Raw genomic sequence first — 21,479 nt, 5'->3', positions numbered from 1 at the left:
TAGGATTTTAGCATAGGATTTGGTTTCTACATGCTACAGTTTTAAGTTAGCTTTGTAGAGCTAGAATGACCTAAAGTAACCTATCTGTTCATGTGCTTCAGTTAACCCTTTCATGCACAAATTATAAGACGCCTCACTCAGGACTTTTTTCACAGATGTTTTTCCTATCTGTTAAGACATAACACCTTGTGATTCTTTATTCTTTAGATGATTTATATCATCTGGACCTTATAGGGCTAAACTAAGCACTTTACAGGCAGCGTGAGCTATAGAACATTAAGTTGGGAAATTAACAAAAACCTTAGCTAATTTTGGATTGACACGCACATTAAATTTCTTAATCATTGTTTGTTCATATTGTGCACTATCCTTTAATACAAGTCACTATGAAGTTCACTGCCCGCTCCAATACTAAAACAATTAAAGTCTATATTGGGTAGGGGGGTGCATACAATTGATTCTAGGCCCAGTTTTCTCATTACAAGGGTCAATGGTGGCCTTTTTTAATAGGTTTAATGTTGCTCCTGACTTAATTATAACCTGCAAGGCTGTTCAAACAGAACTAATAAGTAATTTAATGCAAAGTTGAAATTCCTCTCTTGAGGTTGTGCAGCAGCTGAGAATTGCATTTTGTTTTTAAAATACAGCCTCAAAAGTCTACGCTAGGAGAATTTGTCCTGTACCCTGCTGTTGTGTGTTTTTCAATGTTGTGAAATGTAATTTTTAATAGATTTTCCTTGTGCTTTTTGACAAAAACATAACCTACAGTATCAACAAAATCTTTTTTTCCTCCTTCGCTCTCTTTCTGTTGTTTTGAGATCTCCGATAAAATCCTTAGATATTTTTTTCATCACGTAACGGACAAAGACGATGTTATGTTGGAACATGTATTGGAGCTATCTGCTATGAATGCTAAGCAGAGGACACTTTGCTGCAAGCTCTTGACTCACTGCTGATATTGCTTCATTGACTATTTTATGTACTTCAAACTCAAACGATACACGGATATTGCTTCATTGACTATTTTATGTAAATTTTATGTAACGATACACATAGACTCCTGGATGAAGCAAATAAACGTATACGTTTAGCAAACCTACAACAGCTCAATCAAAAAAAAAAAAAAGACTGTGAAACAGACAACTGTGAAGAACCTCTTCGTGTTAATGTTAAATATGTTAATGCTGCAGCCACTTGGGCAGAGTTAAATAAATGTGCCCATTGTTCATCCTTTGTTGTGTTCAAATGACTTCCTCTGGGGAGTATCTGAGCAGATTGCCACTCTGAAGTCAATGAAGTTTATTTGAAGAAACAATTTAGCCACGCGATGCCCTTACAACCCCTTAGCAGCTCATCACCATTTATATTAGTCGCTCATTCTCAGATGGCACTTCAACCGCAATCACCAGAAGGAGTTAGGACCGTGAAATTGTCCTCTCCAAATCCATACAGTGTTTTATCGCAGCCTTTTGTCGGCGCTCACAGTTTTTTTCTTCTTCTTTTTTTCTGCTTTAAAATATGGAGATTCAGTGAAGTAATATGACCCTGTAGTTTTATTACTGCTGTGTGAAGTGAGACATTCTTTTTGTTCTGTTGGACGTAACATTAATTACAGTGATCGCTAGTGTTAGCAGAACATTTTATTCGGTTCCTCATCTCAATGCACCAAACACACACATCTAAAAATTGTCATTGCATGAAATCTGATTATTTTATATTTATACTCTATAATAATTTCAGGAATGTAAACGGTGTAGTTGAGAATTTGAACTTTCTTCCCGCTCAGTATAAATATCACCAAATGCATAAACAGTAGTGTTATAGATCATTTTAAACATTAAAAAAGTCAAATATCAGCAAGAGAACATATTTTAAACTCTAAAAACTCTAAATTAAATTAAAAATAAAGTTTGTCAACAATATACATTTTAATTGCTAGTATCAAAATATACACAAGTATAATAGGTCAGTATATTTGTTTTTACAAAGCTTTTTGTTTTAAAAGGTATCCAAAATATTGTTTTCTATAAAAGCTTTTGTCTAGCTTTCTGTGAATATTATCTTAATTCTATTTGTAAAAAAACAAAAAACAAAAAAACAAACACATTCTGCTTTGGTTTTATGTAATTGCCTTCCACAACACCAGTGTGTGGAACACTAAAATGTGTCCAAAAATAGAATTTGAATTTTTAGAATATATATATATATATATATATATATTTATATATATATATATATATATAAACAAAGAGTTAAGAGAGAAGCCAACATGTATCAAAACCTCTGTGTGATATCACAAAGGACAAAAAGACATTTGTAAAAAGCCAGTCTGACTTCATGTTTCGTTTATTCAGTCAAGAAGCAGATAAACGCAACTTTAAAATCTAATGGCGTTCTCTAACGACACTGTCTGTGCTTTTTACCCTGAGTGTGAAGGATTTCAAAGATTGCAGAAAAAACACAGATGTGTTGAACCCTGATGACCTGGTGAGATCACATTTTTCTGTAGATCATTTCATCCCTTGAGGGAAACAATGTCAGTTTCTTTTCACAGTTGAAATGTGCCTTTTGGTCACAGCTTCCAGCCTCCTCCTCTCAGCCTCCTCCGCTTTCCTGCGCTCCTCCTTTAGCTCCTTGTATCTCCACCTTGGGATCTGCAGCAGGTGCCCTCCTCCATCTTTGGAGCTCCTTCTACGGATCCTTTCCGGTTCATAGGTCGGTGTAGGAGCTTTGGACACCCTCAGTTTGGGGATGCTAATACCCGGCCTGATGCTGCTTCTTCTCATCGCCGTAGGCACCGGCAGCAGGCTGGTTCTTCGCAGCTCCACGGCTTCATTGTAGGCCACAACACCCAGGCTCAGGCTCCTGTGTCGACGCACCAAGCTCTGAGCCTGGAGGCTGGCCCGGCGATCTGCCACATTCTTGGCCCTGGTGTTTTCCAAGAGTTTTTGGTGGCCATCCAACATGTCAATATTCACAGTGCGTAAATTCTTGGCTCGCTGCTGGCGCATGATTTCAGGAACTGCATAGCGCCGTTTTCCCACTCTTGGGGGGCTGTCTGGACACACCTGAAACAAGACCAATAGTCCATCACTGCTTTGGCTTGTTGGTATTAGTAACAATAATGTCAGTGATTTGCCTCCATTAGGAGCCCTGTCCAATATGCGTAGTATAAACTGCAATCCCAAATTATGACTAATTCCACAATAATCAATTAATATATTGATCATTAAAAATCAATTACTTTTAATCTAACTACCGCCACAAGTACATTCGTTTTCTTGTATAACGTAAGACTCATGAAGCAGCAGCAACATCCTGCTACATCAACAATAAAGTAATTTGCACAGTGATGCTAATGTCAGCTACCAAATGGAAAGTGATGTGTGTACAAAGGTTTAGCTCCATTTATGGGTAAATGAGCTGATAAATAACCAAGTAGTCCAAACAAAAACAAATGCAGAGGGAACATTATTTTTTCCTTATCATAAGCAACGCTCACACTCATTACTTAATGTTAACTGCTTATTATGGAACAGAAATGAGCCGTAGAAATGTTGTGGATCTTTATTACTTACTGTATGACAAACAACAGCGAGGAATGGGCTCCTAATGGCCGTGGTGATGGAGACCATGTGGTCGATCACACCTTTGTCTTCAGGGTTGGTGACATTGGCAATGTTAAAGACGTGTCTTATGGTGCTGGACAGACGTTTCAGGCAGCCGCGTGACTCGCGAGCTTTGGCTACGAGTGGTGCGAGCAGTGGCCACTCTAGACTGGAAGACAAAACCACCAGATTCAGCTCTAATGTCATGGAGTAGTACATGAAAGGCACATTATCCAATCCAGCACAGCTAATAAGGAAACAAGGCCACACTGTGTCCAATTAAGCTGCACCATCACAGTGCTGGGTATTTCTATGATATATATTAATATATATAGTCGAGAGCAGCAGTGTAGTCAAGAGGAAAATTCAGTGTCAAAAAGCAAGTGTTGCTTTATTTGGATATGTTTGAGTGATGACTCGATCCAATACCATGCTTGACAGGAGAAGGCATGCTGATGGAGAAATAAAACGTATCCGATTGATATTGGTATTGGCAGATACTCCTAGTTGCAGTGTCGGTACCGCACCCATCCCTAATGTACTGTATATGACTCGACGTTTCTTCTAACTCTCCCCGCTCTTGACACAACCCCAGAATTTGAATAGAAGCCACGGCTGTATTTTGTACCTGTATGTTTCACAGCACTGGTTTGGACTGGGCCGTTCCATCAAACGCATCATCACCCAGGCAGTTTCATAACGGCCGGTAAATAAAGCCCACTCTCTGGGAGTCAGGTGACGACCACTGTCTCTGGCACTCAGGGAAGCCCCTGTTAGACATTGGCAGAGAAACATTAGGATATACTGCAGTTAAAGTTAAAGGTACTCTCTCACAGTCCAAAAGCACGAAGGACTATGTTAATTGTTCACTCTGTCGACCATAGGTGTGAATGTGAGTGTGAATAGAAGTCCCTGAAAAGGATCGAGTGGCAGATGATTGATGAATTAAATAGTCGGAGAAAGATGTATTGTGTGGTGTATTTAATTTTCAGTCAGTGTAAAGTAAAAAAAAATGGAAGCCTGAATTAAAGCTATGACTTTGGAGTAAAAGCTGAAAATCTCTGTGTGAGCAAAACAAAATATAAAACAATTGCAGCAGCGGCTCCATTAATTCAAGGGTTTCTCTCTGATAGATAAATAAATAAACAAAACAACTGTGATGCAAGATAGTTGCAAAATCACTGGGGGAAAAAAAAACATTAAAAATGCCCAAGTGTACAACAATTGGAGGAAACATCAGCTCCACATTCTCACAGTCTTGGCTCTGACTGTCTGATTTGTCTTGTTGTCCTGAAGTGTTGGTCTCACCTGCCATCATGAGCGAACGTACACACTCCACCCTGCCCTGCATGGCTGCCTTCATCAACGGGGTGAAACCATGGCAGTTTCTCCTCTCTATGTCCAAGCCAGGGTAGTAGTTCGTTGGTGATTGTTATATGGCCTTAAAGACAGAATGGAAAGTTACAGTTGGTTATATTGGTGACTTTCACTAAGTCTTACTGCAGCTAGATACTCTTCTCATCTGTGTGTGTGTGTCAGACAGTGTGGGTTTTATCAGTGTTCCATAAATTCCTGTGTTAACGTGTGTGCAAGCCTGTGGTGTGTGTACATTTAACTCACCTGCTTGAGCAGCAGTGATGAGAGCTGTGTTCCCTTCACTGTCCTGCCAGTTGACGTCCAGATACGGACACTGAGACAGGGCTATGACAACGTCCACGTAACCTTGGTAACAGGCCACCAGCAGTCCTATCTAAGATGGGTTGTTGTTGTTTTTTAATTGACAGAAGAGAAAACAGAGATGGATGTGTTAAAGTACTATGATGAGGAAAAGAGTTCAGAATCAGCAAAATGCTCCAGGAAAGATTGCTAAAGCAGACACAAAGCCAGTCTACATTAAAGTGCTGACATGTCAGACGGAGGAGGGAGCAATATTTGCTCTGTAAAGCCTGGGGAACATCTTTTAAAACTCATAGCCATCATTAAGCATGACAGCTCCTGTCTATTTTAATGAGAAGAGGTCAGTGCAAAAAGGAGAGTTTTTTTTCAATTTTTTGGACGGGGTGATACTGCAGTATACTTGAAGGACTATGTACACGATAGATACACAAATATAAATGATGACTTTTCTCTATGGTTGCTCAGGACGTCTATCTGTCTTTAGTGTTTCTGTCTCAGCAACATAAAATAATTATACTGTATTTAGGATTGTGGATTAGTTTAGATTAATCGTGATTAACTACCAGCAGGGATTAAACCAAAGCTACGCTGAGATTACTCAGATAAAAAAAAGACAACCCTTGTTTTAATGCATTTCATCCTAATTGGATCCCAGTCCCTTGTCCACTCTGGTCACGTCCAGAGAAAAATTTCAGAATCTTTGACGATGGCACCACCAGCTCAGTTTCCTGTTGAATTATACAGTGCAACTGCTTCCCTACCATACATCAAGGTCCTTACCCAGGTGTAGCTCTCTTTTCCCTTTTGCTGCTGTCTCTCTGTCCTACATCAACCTGACCCTCATCTCTATCCTGTCTACACCCTCTCCGTCGCCTGCCTGCTGTCCTTTTGTGGATGGCTGACTTTAGATTTTCAAACTTTTTATGAATAGTAGTTTTGGAATATTAAAAATGTTATAAAAATACAATACACCTAATGATACAGATACAGAATTTTGCTATAAATGTCCATGATTTTTTAATTACAGTGCAGCGTGACTTGTGTAAGGGCTGCAGGACTTTGCTTGTGGAAAAGTTAAACAAACAATGTGCTATTCAAAACAAGCTATTAATAGTAAAAAAAAAAAAAAAAGAAGAAGAAGCAGATCATGCTGGGACTTTTAATTAGGGCTTTAATGAATCCGAGTGAGCTGGGAAAGTCATCCAGTCAGACCTACTCATGTCACACCAGCCTTAGGCAGTGCAGGGTTTGCATCAGATACAACCTCCTGTACTCAGTTAGCAAAAATAAACAAATAGAAATATGTTTTCCAACCATGCTGGTTCTTCTACATGAAAAACGTTCTTATCAGATTCGGGTGTTTTACTGCATTGCGATTTAAGCAACAGTAAAAACAACAGTGTAATGGCCCAGCTGCAGATGATCATAGTGTATTCATCTATTTCAAAATATGCATTTGCAGAGTTTTCATTTTCATGGTTTCTGTGACTGCGCTGCTTGTTGGAGTATAAAGGCAACAACTGGGAGGGACAGGCCATCCAGAAGAGCAACGCGTGAGCTGAAAATAGGCGTCAATTAGCTCATATTGTTTCATTAAGAACCAAACACTCCTCATTTGCCTTCGTTTATTAATTCACTGCACAATTACGGTGTCAGCAGCTGTTGTCTCTGCTTCACAGGACTTGATTTGCAATAAGTTTATAGGTCTAAGATGTGAAATTGTGCACGTGTTATTAGACACGTGTGCACATGCATATTGAATCAGTGCTGGTCTGTTATTTTAATATAGTAATTGAATATTCGTAAATAATTTACGAATAGTTTGACGCCAAGCCTTGACACTGACTATTGTGGAGTAATTATTTTTGGTAATGTGTTGTAATTTGTTCCACATTTAATATACTTTGAAACTCCATGAACCTTCTTCTGTGACACCGTGTTCTAATCATAAAAACACTTAGACGAGGCACTCTAACTCATGACGGGGGTTTTTTACTCTTGCACACAGTGTTCCTCGATCATGATTTTTTATTCAGCTCTGCTGTGAATGTGATCAGATGCTGTGACTCACTGACATAAATGAATATAATAATGGGAAAAGCAAGTACGGAGAGGGCCTGAAGGTTTGAAAAAGTTTTAAAAATTTGTACCGACCTCCTCCACATCTATGCACCACGTCAACACACACATTGAAGGACTTATACTTTGTGGCTTTGAGTAACACAGCAGGCAAGAATTCACATTTTTATTTAAGCAATGTGATCAGATGTTGACTTACACTGAGGATATTTTGGCTTTATTCTAGATATGACTGTGACCAACAGGAGGCGCAAACAACCAGTAATTCCAAAAGGGCAAGATTTTTCCATTTTAATGTAAGTGTGTCAAACACTGACACCTTCTACTGTATGTTACCTTCCATTATGTGATTTATGTTCATTTTTAAATATATTTTTTTACCCTTTGAAATAAAGAGTACACCAATCAATACAAATACATTCAATTATCTTCTCTGACTTAATGTTTTCTAGAGCTGTGAGACGGCTGGAGCCAATCCCATCATTCATCAGGTGGGATCAGTCCCTGGAAGAAAACTACACAAACAACGGCCAAGTCCATACAGTAAGACCTATATATTTTCATCCAAATATTTATGTGGTAGAATAAAGAATGAAGTGCTCTTATGTTACAATGATACCAGGTAAACAGGGGGCATTTTTACGGAGCAGAAATGTAAATATATCAATTATTTTCACAGTGTGGCCACAATAACGAACTGTTTTCAGCAGTCTACTAAATGTGTTTCCTATACCTCCACACAGCCTGAATCAATTTAAACTTCTCTCTCTCATTAACATCAGCGTAGCAGTCGGGGTAAACGCGGTGGTAAGAGATAACCGAGGAGTAACTGGATGATATGTCTGGAAGAAATTCACTTACGATGGCACCGGTCCAGATAGCTATCAGGTTAAAGATAGACGCACACACATAGAAGCCTGTCTGTGTCCTCTTTTTCCTCTGACTTACATGAACTTACACACACACACACACACACACACACACACATCCTTGGCACGACTCCAGCGTTGTTGTGTTGTACTCAATAACCATGCCCTGCAGCATGTCTGGAGCAGTTTTGTCATACGAAATCCTGTTTTCACTGTGCAGACGCAGTGTTTAACTTTTTTTACCGCACGGAAATACTTGTTATTCAACCATTTCTTTCTGATTCTGGTCCACTTCACCAGTACTTACAGCAAGAAGCGTGAATCACAAAACATCCAACTGTGCTTCAGAATAATATTTACTCAGTGACTAACTGCAGAGTTAGGAGTGAATAAAAATAACAACAGTTGATGTCGATCAGTTGAGAGATATTGGAGAGAGGTACTACTGGGTAACAAGAATGGATGAATGGTTAAAATCATGGCTGTGTGAGTGCGTTTTAGGGCTAATAACATGCAGAAAAAGCTGGTTCAACTGTGTAAATATGTACATCCAAATGCAGCGCATCATTTCAACGTGGTTGACTCTATGTCACCTCCTGCACTGCAGTGATAATGATGCTGCAGAACGTCCAGTCACATCAGCTGTTACAAGTGGTGAAAATGCACCACTAATCCAATCTGCCGGCTATTACTTTATCTCCATGCACACAGTCTGAAAGTCCACTGACTTTGGCTATATGTACAGTAAGTCTTAAAGGTTATGTAACATACAAGGTGATGGTATTTTATAACTTAAATTTGCGTTATGTCAATTTAGATCAGATTCACGTATCCAACTAAGGTAAACATAATGAAGATTTGAGGAATTGTATTTTCATGATAAACCTAAATTTGAATGCTTAAAAAAGAAACCAACCAATCCAACCCATAGGGACAAAGCAGCACAAAGACATTTACACACAGAGACACACAGAGACACATGCACACACCTAACGCACAATCTCACTATAATCTGGGGATATCCAGAGCTCGGAATAGAAAGGCTTAGCCTTATCACTGAGACACAAAGTGAGGAGATACGTACCTGTGGGTGTCTACGAGTCATGTGACAATGCTGTAATTACTGCCTCCAACAATAACAACACAATATCCATCAATTAACCCTTTACTATCCTTTTAGTATTCAACCACAATATTAAATACCTCTTGTTTATGGCATCTCAAACAACAAGAGGTTACGACTCAATTAACAGATGAACTGATTATGTTTTTGTTTGCACTGATATGTACATATTTGCAGGAGTCGTTACAAGATACTATAGGTAGTTCATGAATAATAATCTGTTTATGATTTAAAACCATAACCATCGCTCATTCTGTCAGTAGAAAGTAATGAACAAAAAAGTGTGTTCACGACAGAAGAAGATAATCCAAGAAGAAGCAGCCTGTGCGGACTGCAGTTCACAGACTTAAAGGTTTCAAACTAGTGGAATGAGCTCTTGGAGAGGGTCACTGGGTTGCTGGTTCAAATCTGTGTCTTTCTGATTATAGTTTGCACATCAGTGCATTGGTTTTTAAACTATTGCTCTGTTGTTTGAGCTGAAAAGGCTTTGTGTATGTTCTCTAAATTACTACATGGAATTATGGGGTTAATTTTACAGGATGGAAGCTACGCCTTGTTTTATAACTATAGGTAATTACTATATAGGACACACGCACTGGTGTCTCAACATATGTAGGTTCATGGTTGCATTGCACTTGCAAAGATATTTTTCTATGCTTACACGGCGAAACGTGGCATAACAAAATGGGTTTTTTTCAACTGCTATGACACTGTAATAACAGGCAGGACAATGGCTGCAGCTGAATTGGATCATGTTTTTTTAAACAGTACTATTCCACCCACAACTTAAACAGCAGAGTTTTATGTCAACCAGATTTCTCCGTTTAGTACTAGACAACGATAAACCTAGTAAGTACCACAATATGCCATCTTTATAAACCTAAGAACACTCGTGCTAACTTTAACAAAAAGGTTAGCACACAGACAGATAGACAGACAGACAGACACAGGCAAACACAACTCTATTAGTTGTCTTTACCAAAGGTATTGAGGCCAAACACTGAAAGCATCATTGGCAGAAACACGTTTCAGTCTGTAGCCTGTTAGCCCAGTTAGTGTCGTTCTGTTTGCCGCCGGGACGTTGAAATGGCTGTATCAAATCAGATGTGTATGACTGTCACTTTGATTTTTCCACTTATCTATATTTGCTAGCAGCATCACATTTGCCACCATCTGCTCCGACAACTTCGTGCCTCTCCCCACACGTCCCCTCATCTAGTCTTCTTCGTCTGCTAACACGATGCTGTCGGTGTGTTAGTCAGATTTGAGGGTTGTTTTTAGTACTGGTGTACTTTGTCACATGTTGTCTTGGAGGAAATGGCAGATTGACACTGACTGACTGCAGTGTGACACCCGGTCAGACTTTTTGTAAGTGAGAGAACGATGCAGAGAGAGAGTTGGGCTCATTGACGCGTAAGTGCAATGTGTGTGTGTGCGCGCGGGGGTGTATTGACTTTTCTTATAAGCATGACAGTAAATAGACACTGTTGGAAACAAGGTCAGAGGTTCCAGAGAATACCACGTGGAACTGATGTCATCTAAGAACATTTATTTGTTGGTGAGACACTGATACCAAAGGTTGTGGTCTATCTATCTATGTCTTGTGTATAATCTGATTTTGGAATGACAGAATCCAGTTTCTTTTTTATAAATAAATCATGCTTTTTTTAAACTGAACCCAACCCTTAATTTCATACAAATTTAGCAAATCCTATTTGCCACACAGCACCAGTACTTTGCCCGAATTATATTTGCTTCTACGCTCCAGATGACAAACAAAGATAACAAAAGCTTTTTCAGTGGTAAATGTTCAGCAGTTATTTGTTTGATGGCTGATGGTCAGTACCTGTGCTGCTCTGACCATCCAGTTCACCGGTGTTCTCCCACAGCTGGGTGTAATCAGTTGGACTGAGAGATGATAAAAGGAAGCAGTGTTTGGGTGTTGAAGAGTGAACACTTTAATACGGCTCACTGTTTTGTTTTTGGAGGGTGGTTCCTTGAATGAAATGTTTTTGTTTCGAAATCAGCTGTTACTCAACCAGCAGTGATGATTACTTTTAGTTTTACTGTGGGTTACGTTATTTCTTATCTGTCATATTGTAAAGACTTAGTTAAAGTCCATGTTTAACGTAGATTGTTGATAAATGGCCCATTTTAATAAAACTTCAGTTTTACATTTTGGATGTTTGCAGAGACACACTTTAACTCTGAAAGTTAAAGGTTTAAGATTTTAAGTGAACTGTTTAACAACAATTTTTATTAATACATTTGATATATATTTTCTCCTTTGTTTGTACCAAGAAATAGGCTTTTGTTTCAAGCAGCAGCACATCTATTTGCAGGTTCATCAATAGGAAAGAAATGTTGACCTATATAGAGTGCTATGCATAATTTCATTTTTAAACTGTAAACTGGTGTGTCCACAACCCACCTTGCCACCAAATAAACACATTGTAAAGACATTGCACACAAACTAGCAAACGAGGAAGTCCAATAATGAAGCCGGGTCACAAACTGTTTCCTTTCTCGATGTTTGGCCACACTTCTAAGAACTTGTCTGCTGTGCAGCCCATCACATGACTTGCTTAAAATAAAAAATGGAATCTGACACAACTCTTTAGTTGATTTTGTTCCTCCACGAAAACAAATGAAAACACATGTTCCTCTTTGACTGCCTATGAGCGAGAAAGGAAATTGTGTTGTTGTTCTAACCCGAAGCCTGTGATTTAACACCTGTTTTTGTGTAATCCATTACACTGTGGCTGTGTTGGCTAAATTCAGATGTCACAGGATGTTATACACAAACCCCCCCCACACACACAAAATTAGCTCTACCAATGAGGGCAGTGTAGCTTAACCTATATTGTGTCAATGTTTACACACACCTACTCCAGGTCAGCAGACATCCTGATGGCCCTGCACACACATAACTCTGTGTACTGCCACGCAGTGTCCTGCAAAGATTTGTCCCATGATGCAAATCAAAAAAAATACTTGGCGTCTTAGTCCTGAAGGCACCAAGTATGTGCATGCGTTACCCTCCTTTTGACATTACATAACTGTACATATGATCACTGTGAAAGAAATTGCTTGAGGACAAAGTTGTTGAAAGAGATGTTTTTGCATTCCATTAGTGTCATACTACTCTTTTCCCATTTACGTTTAATATAATACAGTATGTGCAAAAGCCACCAGGGGAGGTGAAGAGGGGTTAAGCTGTCAAATGGACAAAGAGGCAGAGACAGATGGGGGCGGCCTTGAGGTTAGAGAACAGCGTTTGTGATGTAAGGCTAGAAATATGAAAACACAATTCAGTGTTTCAGCAGTCCTCGTTTGTCCTCTCCCGATCTACAGTAGGAGCACAGGGGCAGACGGCATTCCATTCCGTTATATTGCAACATAAAAACGTGAACAACCACTTATAATCACATTTGTACCCATGGTATTATCTTAGTCATGAATCTAAACACACACTGGGACACCATGCAAACTCTGAACAGGACTTATAAAGACCACCAGTAACCACCAGGGATCGAACCTGTGATTTTCTCACTGTGAGGCAAAAATACAAACCACTCCTTCACTGAGTGAACCATACCTTTATTATGCGTTAAATCAGAATAAAATACGTTCTTGCATTTTAATAACAAAATATTTAATATAGTAATAATAGGTAAACGGGTAAAGGTAATATCGTGAACTGATATTATTTAAATATTAATCGTAATGGGACAGTAATCGACCCGTGCCTACCCTGTTGTTCCTGTCCCTCTCTTTCACCTCCTCCTCCTTGACTCCTTTCCGGATCATTATTCGGAGGATGGCTGCGTTGTTGGTGCAGCACGCTTGGAAAAAGGACAGGGATTCGGGGCTCGGTGGGGACCAGTCCACAAATGCATCATTCGGAGGGTAGAAGGAGTCGTCCGAAGTGATGCTCCGACACTCGTCCAAGTCCTCCAAGTCAACTTCTTCGAACTGATCATCCTCCTCTGCGCCCTCCTGCTCTGCTCCGACCTCCAAGTCAACTCCATTTTCGCACGAACTCAGACAGTCCTCATCATCAGAGTGGGACACCAGCTCCCCCGCTGTGCCCGGGTGGACCTGAGCTTTTTGCTGCTGCTGATGGAGCTGTTTGACCCGGACCAACGAGGCGCCTCCTCCATCCCTGTCATCCGTGATAAGCACCATCTAACCCCCCGATCCTAAGGCACTGTCCTCGGGATGGAGCGCAGCCTGACGCGCCGAGGCGCGGACATGGGACTCGCTGTCTCTCTGTCTCCCTCAAAGCGAAGCCTCTCCCGTGGATAAAAACAAAGGATTGCCCTTAATCCCCGATACCCTACAGAGTCTAGCAGCCGTCAGTCATCTTCCAGGACCTGTTGACATAACTGTGCCCACCTGAGCCGTGGACGTCCCACGCAGTGAAAGAGGCTGCCTGCTCATCCGGTTAGCTGTCACATGCACGCGTATGCAGACTTTTTAAAAAACACAACTACAGCAGAAAGGAAGATCTGGACACAGTCGACAGTCTGTTAACACAGTCCCCTAAGCCGATTACTGTAGATGGGACTCGGACCTCTCCCCCTCTCTTTCTCTTTCTCTCTCTCTCTCTCACCCTCTCTCGGCGTCTCTCCATACCTCTGAGATTAATAGATGCAGGTTTAGTGTGTATCTTACTTAGTCTTATGTAATTATTTTCAGCTGAAAGGATGTTTTAAATTACTTTAAATGACAAATTTCTCTGAAAAGTTGTAGAAACTCTATTATTACTATTACAACAAACCTTTAAAAAACCTTCAGCAAAACTACAGATAAACTATTTCTGTAACTAGTCAGTGTTCTCGTCTTTTAAATAAGTAGAAATTGGCAAAAGGCTCATCTTTTCATGGCTGGTGTGAGAAGGCAACTCACCAAAGTTTCTGTCTGTCTGGCCAGCACTAATTTGGCAAACTGAATCGACCAACCAGGGCCAGTGTTGCTGTATCTGGCCTGATTAGATCTACTTCCTGCTACTGACATGTCATGGCAACACTGTGCCCCATGTTTAACACCTTCTAAAAGAGCTTGGTGGTAGGAGACATTGGCAAATACTGCACCAGAAACCAGCCGCCCACTGAGCAGCTGTGTTCAGTTGGCAAAGCAGGCTGCCGTCTAATAAAAAAGACTGGGGTTCAATCCCAGGTGAACCACATGATGATGTGACCATGGGCGAGGCGATTATCTCTGCTGCATGAGAAATACTGTGAAGACAGTAAATATATATTACCAAGATAACAAATGTGATGACAAGGAATCGTCCACTAAAAGAATGAGGGGAAGAAATGCAGATTTATTAAACATGGCCAGTTTTCCTCAGTGATAACATGACTTTGCTGACATCAGCTGTAGGGGAAAAAACAATTGCATAACAGTCCCAGTGTGTAGCAATTATTATACCTCCATCTGCCCCCAGCTGCGCACTCTACTCTTATGTGACTCCTCCATCGCTATGGTATCATCCTGGTGATGTGTGGGTGCCTGTGAGTGTTGGCCGTCCTACTGATCTGTTTATCTGTGAAAATGTTTCAAACCACAGACACAAGATGATTGAACATTTTAATTAAAATATTTAGATAGAAAATGTTTTAATTTCCTTTAAGAATCTCCCACGGGGAAATTCAAGAGTTGTCTCTTCAGTCTGTTTCACACACTTCTCTCTGCCAGAGTTTTATTATGCCTTTGCTTTCAGAATGAGATGAATAATATATTTCTGTTTGGATTTCCATGAAACGTTTGGTCCGAATTTGGATGGCTGAAGTTTATCGTGTTGTAGAACAGATTCAGTTATCAGACATCGACTCCTGGGCCCTATGAAAAAAAAAGTCTGGTAGGAGAAGTCTATGGCAGGGAGTTGGAAACTTGGACCGCATCATTCTGAGTGACAGTACCAAACAGATAATGGAATAACCACTCCATCTAATTAATTCTATTTCTAACAGATTTTCACTATAATGCAGCTTCAACATATAACAGTCATGAAACCAACAAAAATTAAAAATAAAATAATGAAACACATTGAACTAGTGATGCACCAACCCATGTGGGGGGAAAAAATTCTGTTTTCCAACAGGCACATAACTCCAGGCTTGTTTAGGCAAGTTTGCTTAGCATACCAAAAGTGAAAGGAATCAGATTCTGCTCCTGTCTACGTGCCTTTTAGCCAATGTTCCACTGTAAACTGCTTCAGTCCATTTAAATTGCTGTATATTTAAAAAACAATCCTCGGTCAATTAGTTACATGCATTTATCATTTTACCTAATTTATTTTATGCATGAAATAGGATCTGATAAGACATGGATATTCTTCTTCTAAATAAAAACACTTTGACATGGACAGAATAGAAGATTTGATTCAAAGTTTGATGCGTTGAAGAGATCAAAAACACATTTCTCCCTACAACAGCTTGGTAGTTCTCATGCCTGCATCACAAATGCACCACCTGAGCACAACAGCAGCTTTACTGCTGGTGGGTTTAGAGGAGCTCCTGTACAACGTCCCTCACTCAGCCATTCATTAATTCCCCCTGAAACCACAAACATCCATAACACTCCTGGACCTGACTCGTAGCAGGAGAGTTGTACAAAGCTTGTCTCTGTGTCTCCCCCGTGACACAAGGGCTCGACTGTCGTGTTTATGTATGAGCAGGATCAATGGTGAACTGAAAGTGTTCAGATCTGAGTTTTAAGGCTTGTGTTTGTCTGTTTTTTAAGATTGTGAAATGTTCCTTTTTCTTTCTATAATCATCCCAATTTTTTATAGGAAAGTGTTTTTTTATTTTGTTATTAATCTTTGAACCATTGAACAGTGAAAGTCATAATTTTTTCTCACAGTTACAGCTTTGCAACACGTTCTGACCATTTGACCATCAGACTAATAATTTATTTTTTTAAGAGTGAGTAGGTTTTATTATAACATAATATGATTTTTAGGCAATAGCCTTTTAATTGTAATAGCAATGACAATAGTTAGTTACACAAGATAACGTTTTCTGTATATTCTCTAAATTCACATACATCGATTCATGTTTCGCTGCTGTTCACTCTGAAATCTTTCAGGCAGCAACCTTTAAAAAACAGAGCCTTTGTATCCACTCCGTCTTCTCCCATCTCCTTTTCACTGCTCTGCTACATTCATCACGTCCCTGGAGAAGTGACGTTGCATGTGAACCTTGGAGAAACCGTGCAAGCATGTGCAACAAGATCCGCCCTGAAGTTAAATCACAAACATCTTGCATGCAGTGACATCATGTTGCTGTCATTCTTCCAAAATCCTGCAATGTTGGAGCAACAGTAAATAGATCTGCAGTTGCACAGTAAAAAAAAAAAAAAGTAAAAAATACAAGTGTTGCCCAAAAAGCTGTATGAGTAAAACTGAAACATGTGGAAGGTCTCAGAAACTTTTTCTATGCTGTACTTCTCCTGCAAAAATGTCCCTCAAGGGGGGCCCACCCCCCACTTTGGGAATCTAAAGACTTTGCAGTAATCATATGTATCATGTGTAACAAAGACAATGACTGTTAAATTTGGACTGGTTTCAGCACATTGGTTATATAATAAGCGGCACCTGACGAGCTGGAACAGCACAATAAAGCAGTTGAATGATTTGTTACCATTTTGCAATATGTGCCGACATAACCCTGGATTATTGAATGGGCTCAAAATGGTAATTCTTAGTTGAACGATGATGTTATGATCTTTGCAAGTTAATGACAACACAGGTCATTGATGGGTCAAACACAGCAATGAATATTTGGCCAAAGTCTTGTGAGTGGATCAAAATATAGCAGTTATTCAGCAACACATTATTCAGGTCATATTGTTGAGGATATTGGACAAAAGTCCTTGTCAGCAGAGTCGTGTGATTAGATGGAATGCCATTGGGTTATGGGGGACTTTATCTGTCCACTGATCCTCTTTGACTCAGCCACAGCTGCAATATTTCATTTGTGAAACTGTCTTGTGTGTGTGTGCGTGTGTATAAAACCTATCCATAAGTCTACATTTTGGTAGCATCAGCTTTGCCTTCTGTGCCCATTGCAAAATCATTCTGCGTGCCACTGAGTAAAAAAACTGCCTCACTAAAAATCACCAGCAAACAGTTTTATGATGACAGCGAGAAAAATTGAAATGTCCTGTTGATGTTGACAAATTGCTCTTTCCGACAAAAGCAATTCCAACCAATAATAACCATAATTTTAGAAAAACATTGTGGGAGGCACAGCAGACACCACTGTGTCTGACGTCTCTGTGAACCTCCTCCTCTTCATCGCACTGACTCATCAAGCTTAATATACAGTACGTACTTGTATACAGTACCTGAAAGTTATCCGAGTGATGCTGTTGTATACGTGTCATTATGTCTGGTCACTGTGATTGAACTAACTGTAGGTCCAGAGATCAGTTTAGTGTAACTCTTTTTCAGCAGTGCCCCCTTGTGTAAATAGGACTATCGTCCAGTTTCCAACACCCTCATGGTACATTCATAGCTTTAATAAGTGCTTCAAATCTACATTAATATTTTTCCAAACATACAAATAAGTCAATTTTTACTGTATGACAAATACAGAAATTCCTAAATTGGAAATATTTTAAACCGTTCTTGACATGCTGCTCTCCCTGCAATAGCTCTGGGACACACCCCCTACCTTGAGAACTACTGGTTTCAATGTGACATGAAATCAAATCGATTCTCTGTCAGCAGCCTGTGGCTGAGGATGGCTGTGATTTGTCCCCAAAACAATTTTAAAGCATCGGTTGATTAATCCCATTAATTACATTTTATTATTATTTAAAACCATCTTAATTTCATCATTTGTTTCAGCATAGCATAGTTCTGGATTTTCTTGAAAGCAAAGGGAGGAATTTTGCATATTTTTTTTTACAAAGAAAAAAATGCATCAGTTAATAATATTCTGATTAATAACTGAAAATGTGTGGCCTAATGTTTGTAGATGGCTATGCTATTATTATACAACTATGTATTTTCAATTGGTACATTTGTAAAGCAAGATGCACAAATGCAAAACGACCACTATGGTCATTCTAGAAGTTGCAGAAATGCAGTAAATTAAAGATGATTTCTTGAAGCACTGGTGCCTGCACAGTCTACATCATATATATTTGTCCGTTGTTAGGCTGCTGAGAGAAACATATGCAGCAGCAGATACCAGACTTGGTCGGTCTACTAACTCATACACTGTGTTCTTGATAAATAATCGTTGACTAGAGGTAACACAAAGAAAAAGGCGATAATCAAACAGCGCCTGTAAGTCTGTGTAAAGGGTCTTTGTGTTTCCATTGCTGATCAATTAAATACATTAACCAGACTGGAAAACAAAGCATCAATCAGCCTGGCACTGATTAATAATAACAATCTAGTGTCTGTCTGATGCCAACAATTAAGCAAACCAATGTCTAGGTAATGAAACGACAGCTGGGCTTGAACGAGTTGAGTTCAAGGCTGCCATTTTAGTTTCTGTCTTTCTTCGTTTCTTCCTGTCTTGCCTTGTTTTCCCTCTCTCCTTCCTTCTACTGCCCAGCAACATAGAAGTTGGAAACTCGGATTGTGCCGTTCTGCTTGTTGCTGTCGAAAAAAACACAACAATGGAAGAGTTTGAAAAGAATCTTTTGACCTTGGTTATGCTCAATATGCAATAAAAGATCACAGATCACAGATTTTAAAGTTCTAATAAAAAACCTGACAGTTTAAAAGAATTGGAATGACAATTTAATTTAGGACTACAGTGGAACAAAATTATAAATATATACTATAACTACAAGTGTAAATGTACCAGTGGTGTACCATCAAGGCAAGGAAGGCCTCCTCTGCTGGTCCAAACAATATCAGAATCAATCTAAACAAGATTTGAGCGAACTGAATCTAGAAACTTGCTAGCGAGAAATTCAAGTTTTCTTTGTATCCACAGCTTCTGTCGAGTGGACATCCTGAGCCCCGGAGCAAATCAAAATTTCAGACTGGACTTTCAGCATTAGCATGGATGACTACAGGAGGATGGACTTTGTGTTCAAACAATCAGAAATGTTGGTGAGTAAAATACATTTTGCCTATTTATTAATATTGTAATTTGTTAAGTTAGTTGTAAAATTTGTAAAGTTATTATTAATGTTTTTTGTTGTGTGTGACTGAATTGTGCTACTTGGGTTTGTTGCTTCAGTAATGGTTGTTGTCATGACTACATGAGTTGTCTTGGCTGTTATACTACATTTCTTTATCATTTTGATGGTTTCTAAAGCCATAATGATGTTATTAAGATGTGGATTTATTCAGGTAGAACGCCACTGGAGGCCTTGGTGTGAAATACACGTTTGGAGTAAAAACATTTGTTTTCGAACATTTTTAAACTTATCATTAAATTGGCAGCTTTACATACATAAGATAAAACTGAACTGCACTTACACTTGTGGCAGGAGGCTGCTGAGATAGTTGTCAATTTGCTCTTGAGGCATATCTCCATCCAGGTGAGCCAAGTAGGTGTAGAGTTTGACGAAAGTGTCATATGGTATGGTTGGGTCTTCGCCGCCCTCGTTCTCTGTCAGGATCTCACAGGCAAACTTGAGAGAACTCAACAGGGTCTGAGGAAAAGTAGAGACAGAGCCTTAGTCAGTATTTAAAAAAGACAAACATTCAAAAATAATCACATCACAGCCTCCTACAACCAGGCACTGCAAAATCCACTCTTACATTTCCAAGCCATGAGGAAAATAGGCCAATCAATACAGAACGTGACTGCCACCATGTGGTTGAAGTGATCAGAGGCCACAAAAATAGCTTCGTCAAAAACTATAAAGTCCCAGCATTAAGTACATAAAGTTATTACTGCTGATCTGAATTTACTTCTAATCCTCAAAGTTCTTATAAGATATTCTCTTTGATGTGTCTCGGCTGCTCTGTCTGCATCTCGCCTTAATAGAAATGCAAAGATTCACAGTCGGAGAGGGATTTGTGCACTCATTCTCTCTAAAGCCCGGGGATCCTAATGGAAAAGTCTGCATCATAGATGCCTGGATCTAGTATAAACACTTGAGGACAAGACTGGGAGTAAAAAAAAATCACAAGTTGCACTGAGCTCAACTCAAGTGGTGTCTAATTGTATTAAGCATCTGGATCTGGCAGTATGCAGTTTACAGCATCTCACCCCTCCAAGTGCACAGCAGCCCAGGGCAAAAAATTCCATCCAGTCAACTTCTGAGCCGAAGCTGCCGAGTGACAGCAGGGTTTCCAGCTGATCCTCTTGTAGACACAGATCCTTCCATTTCATCCAGAGTTCCTCTTTGCTGCAAGTTTTTCTCTGAGACAGCTGTGATTAAACAAGTGAAAGTTAATGACAATGAGAAAAGTCTAAAACGCCTGTCACTGTCACCACCTCTGGTAATACTATAAATAGAACTTTCACATTAGTATTACTGGCACGAAGATTAGACACTTACTTAAATGTTGACCTTTAAGAAAATGTTAATTATTCATTTTTCTTAATGAATCCATCCAATACACTTAGAGGCCAGTAGCTGCCCCAGGTAAGATTAAATAGGTTTACAATGGCATGAAAATTTAATGACCCACATGGGAACAGGGTTACTGCAAATTGTAGATAAAGAAAATTGAAGGGAATTGAAGCAGTAAAAGCACAGTTGATTTGTGACACTGATGAAAACCTGTCAGCATCACATACCAGCAGAATCTGTACCAACTGTGCTAATGTAATGACAAAATATTTATGATTTGCTCCTTTGGTACCATAGGGAAAATACCTGTTTGTGAAGAGTCCTAAGTAACTCTGGAGTCAGTGCTGTGTCTGTCTTGCGGTTGGAAGCACTCATGTCCAATCTTTCCTTGACAGGCAGCGGTTCTCCATTAGACAGTGCAGTGAAGTATCTGGAAAATATACAATGTTTGTTTTTACCTATTTCTGAATAATTAATCTTGTTTTCCTTTGGTTTTGTTAGATACATCTCGATACTTTTTATCTTAAAAGTCTTGCTTCACAGTTAAAATAATGAAAGTCGTTTAACGGCTTTGCTTCACAGTGTTCTGAAATTACTGTTGCAGGGATTTAATTTCCAGAG

General features: G+C 39.5%; 2 protein-coding genes and 1 long non-coding RNA gene across 3 annotated transcripts in view; 1 reads left to right on the top strand and 2 right to left on the bottom strand.

The window, feature by feature from the left end:
* Positions 1-1,055: 1,055 nt before the first annotated feature.
* On the bottom strand, positions 1,056-18,142 carry ankrd33ba (ankyrin repeat domain 33ba). The gene is given in 7 exon segments (XM_008307471.3): positions 1,056-3,068; positions 3,579-3,777; positions 4,237-4,378; positions 4,917-5,029; positions 5,031-5,049; positions 5,229-5,358; positions 13,110-18,142. Coding segments are annotated over 7 exon segments (1,569 nt in total). The 5' UTR covers positions 13,545-18,142; the 3' UTR covers positions 1,056-2,537.
* LOC112486868 (uncharacterized) lies at positions 5,373-19,804 on the top strand. Its single transcript, XR_003049427.1, has 3 exons — positions 5,373-7,660; positions 7,817-7,907; positions 19,322-19,804. It is a non-coding gene; the product is annotated as an uncharacterized LOC112486868 (long non-coding RNA).
* The window catches only part of ropn1l (rhophilin associated tail protein 1-like), a 4,999-nt gene continuing 1,802 nt past the window's right edge, over positions 18,283-21,479 (bottom strand). The window contains exons 3-6 of the mRNA XM_008307470.3: positions 21,165-21,288; positions 20,552-20,713; positions 19,813-19,988; positions 18,283-18,978 (exon numbers count right to left, since the gene is read on the bottom strand). Of these exons, the coding sequence (XP_008305692.1) occupies positions 18,924-18,978; positions 19,813-19,988; positions 20,552-20,713; positions 21,165-21,288 (517 nt within the window). The 3' untranslated portion in view covers positions 18,283-18,923. The remainder of the gene's footprint in view (positions 18,979-19,812; positions 19,989-20,551; positions 20,714-21,164; positions 21,289-21,479) is intronic.

The sequence above is a fragment of the Cynoglossus semilaevis genome, chromosome 3, assembly GCF_000523025.1.
Source record: "Cynoglossus semilaevis isolate Cse_v1.0 chromosome 3, Cse_v1.0, whole genome shotgun sequence".
NCBI lineage: Eukaryota > Metazoa > Chordata > Actinopteri > Pleuronectiformes > Cynoglossidae > Cynoglossus > Cynoglossus semilaevis.
The sequence above is the reverse complement of the archived record's forward strand: the minus strand, read 5'-3'. Positions and strand labels throughout refer to the sequence as shown.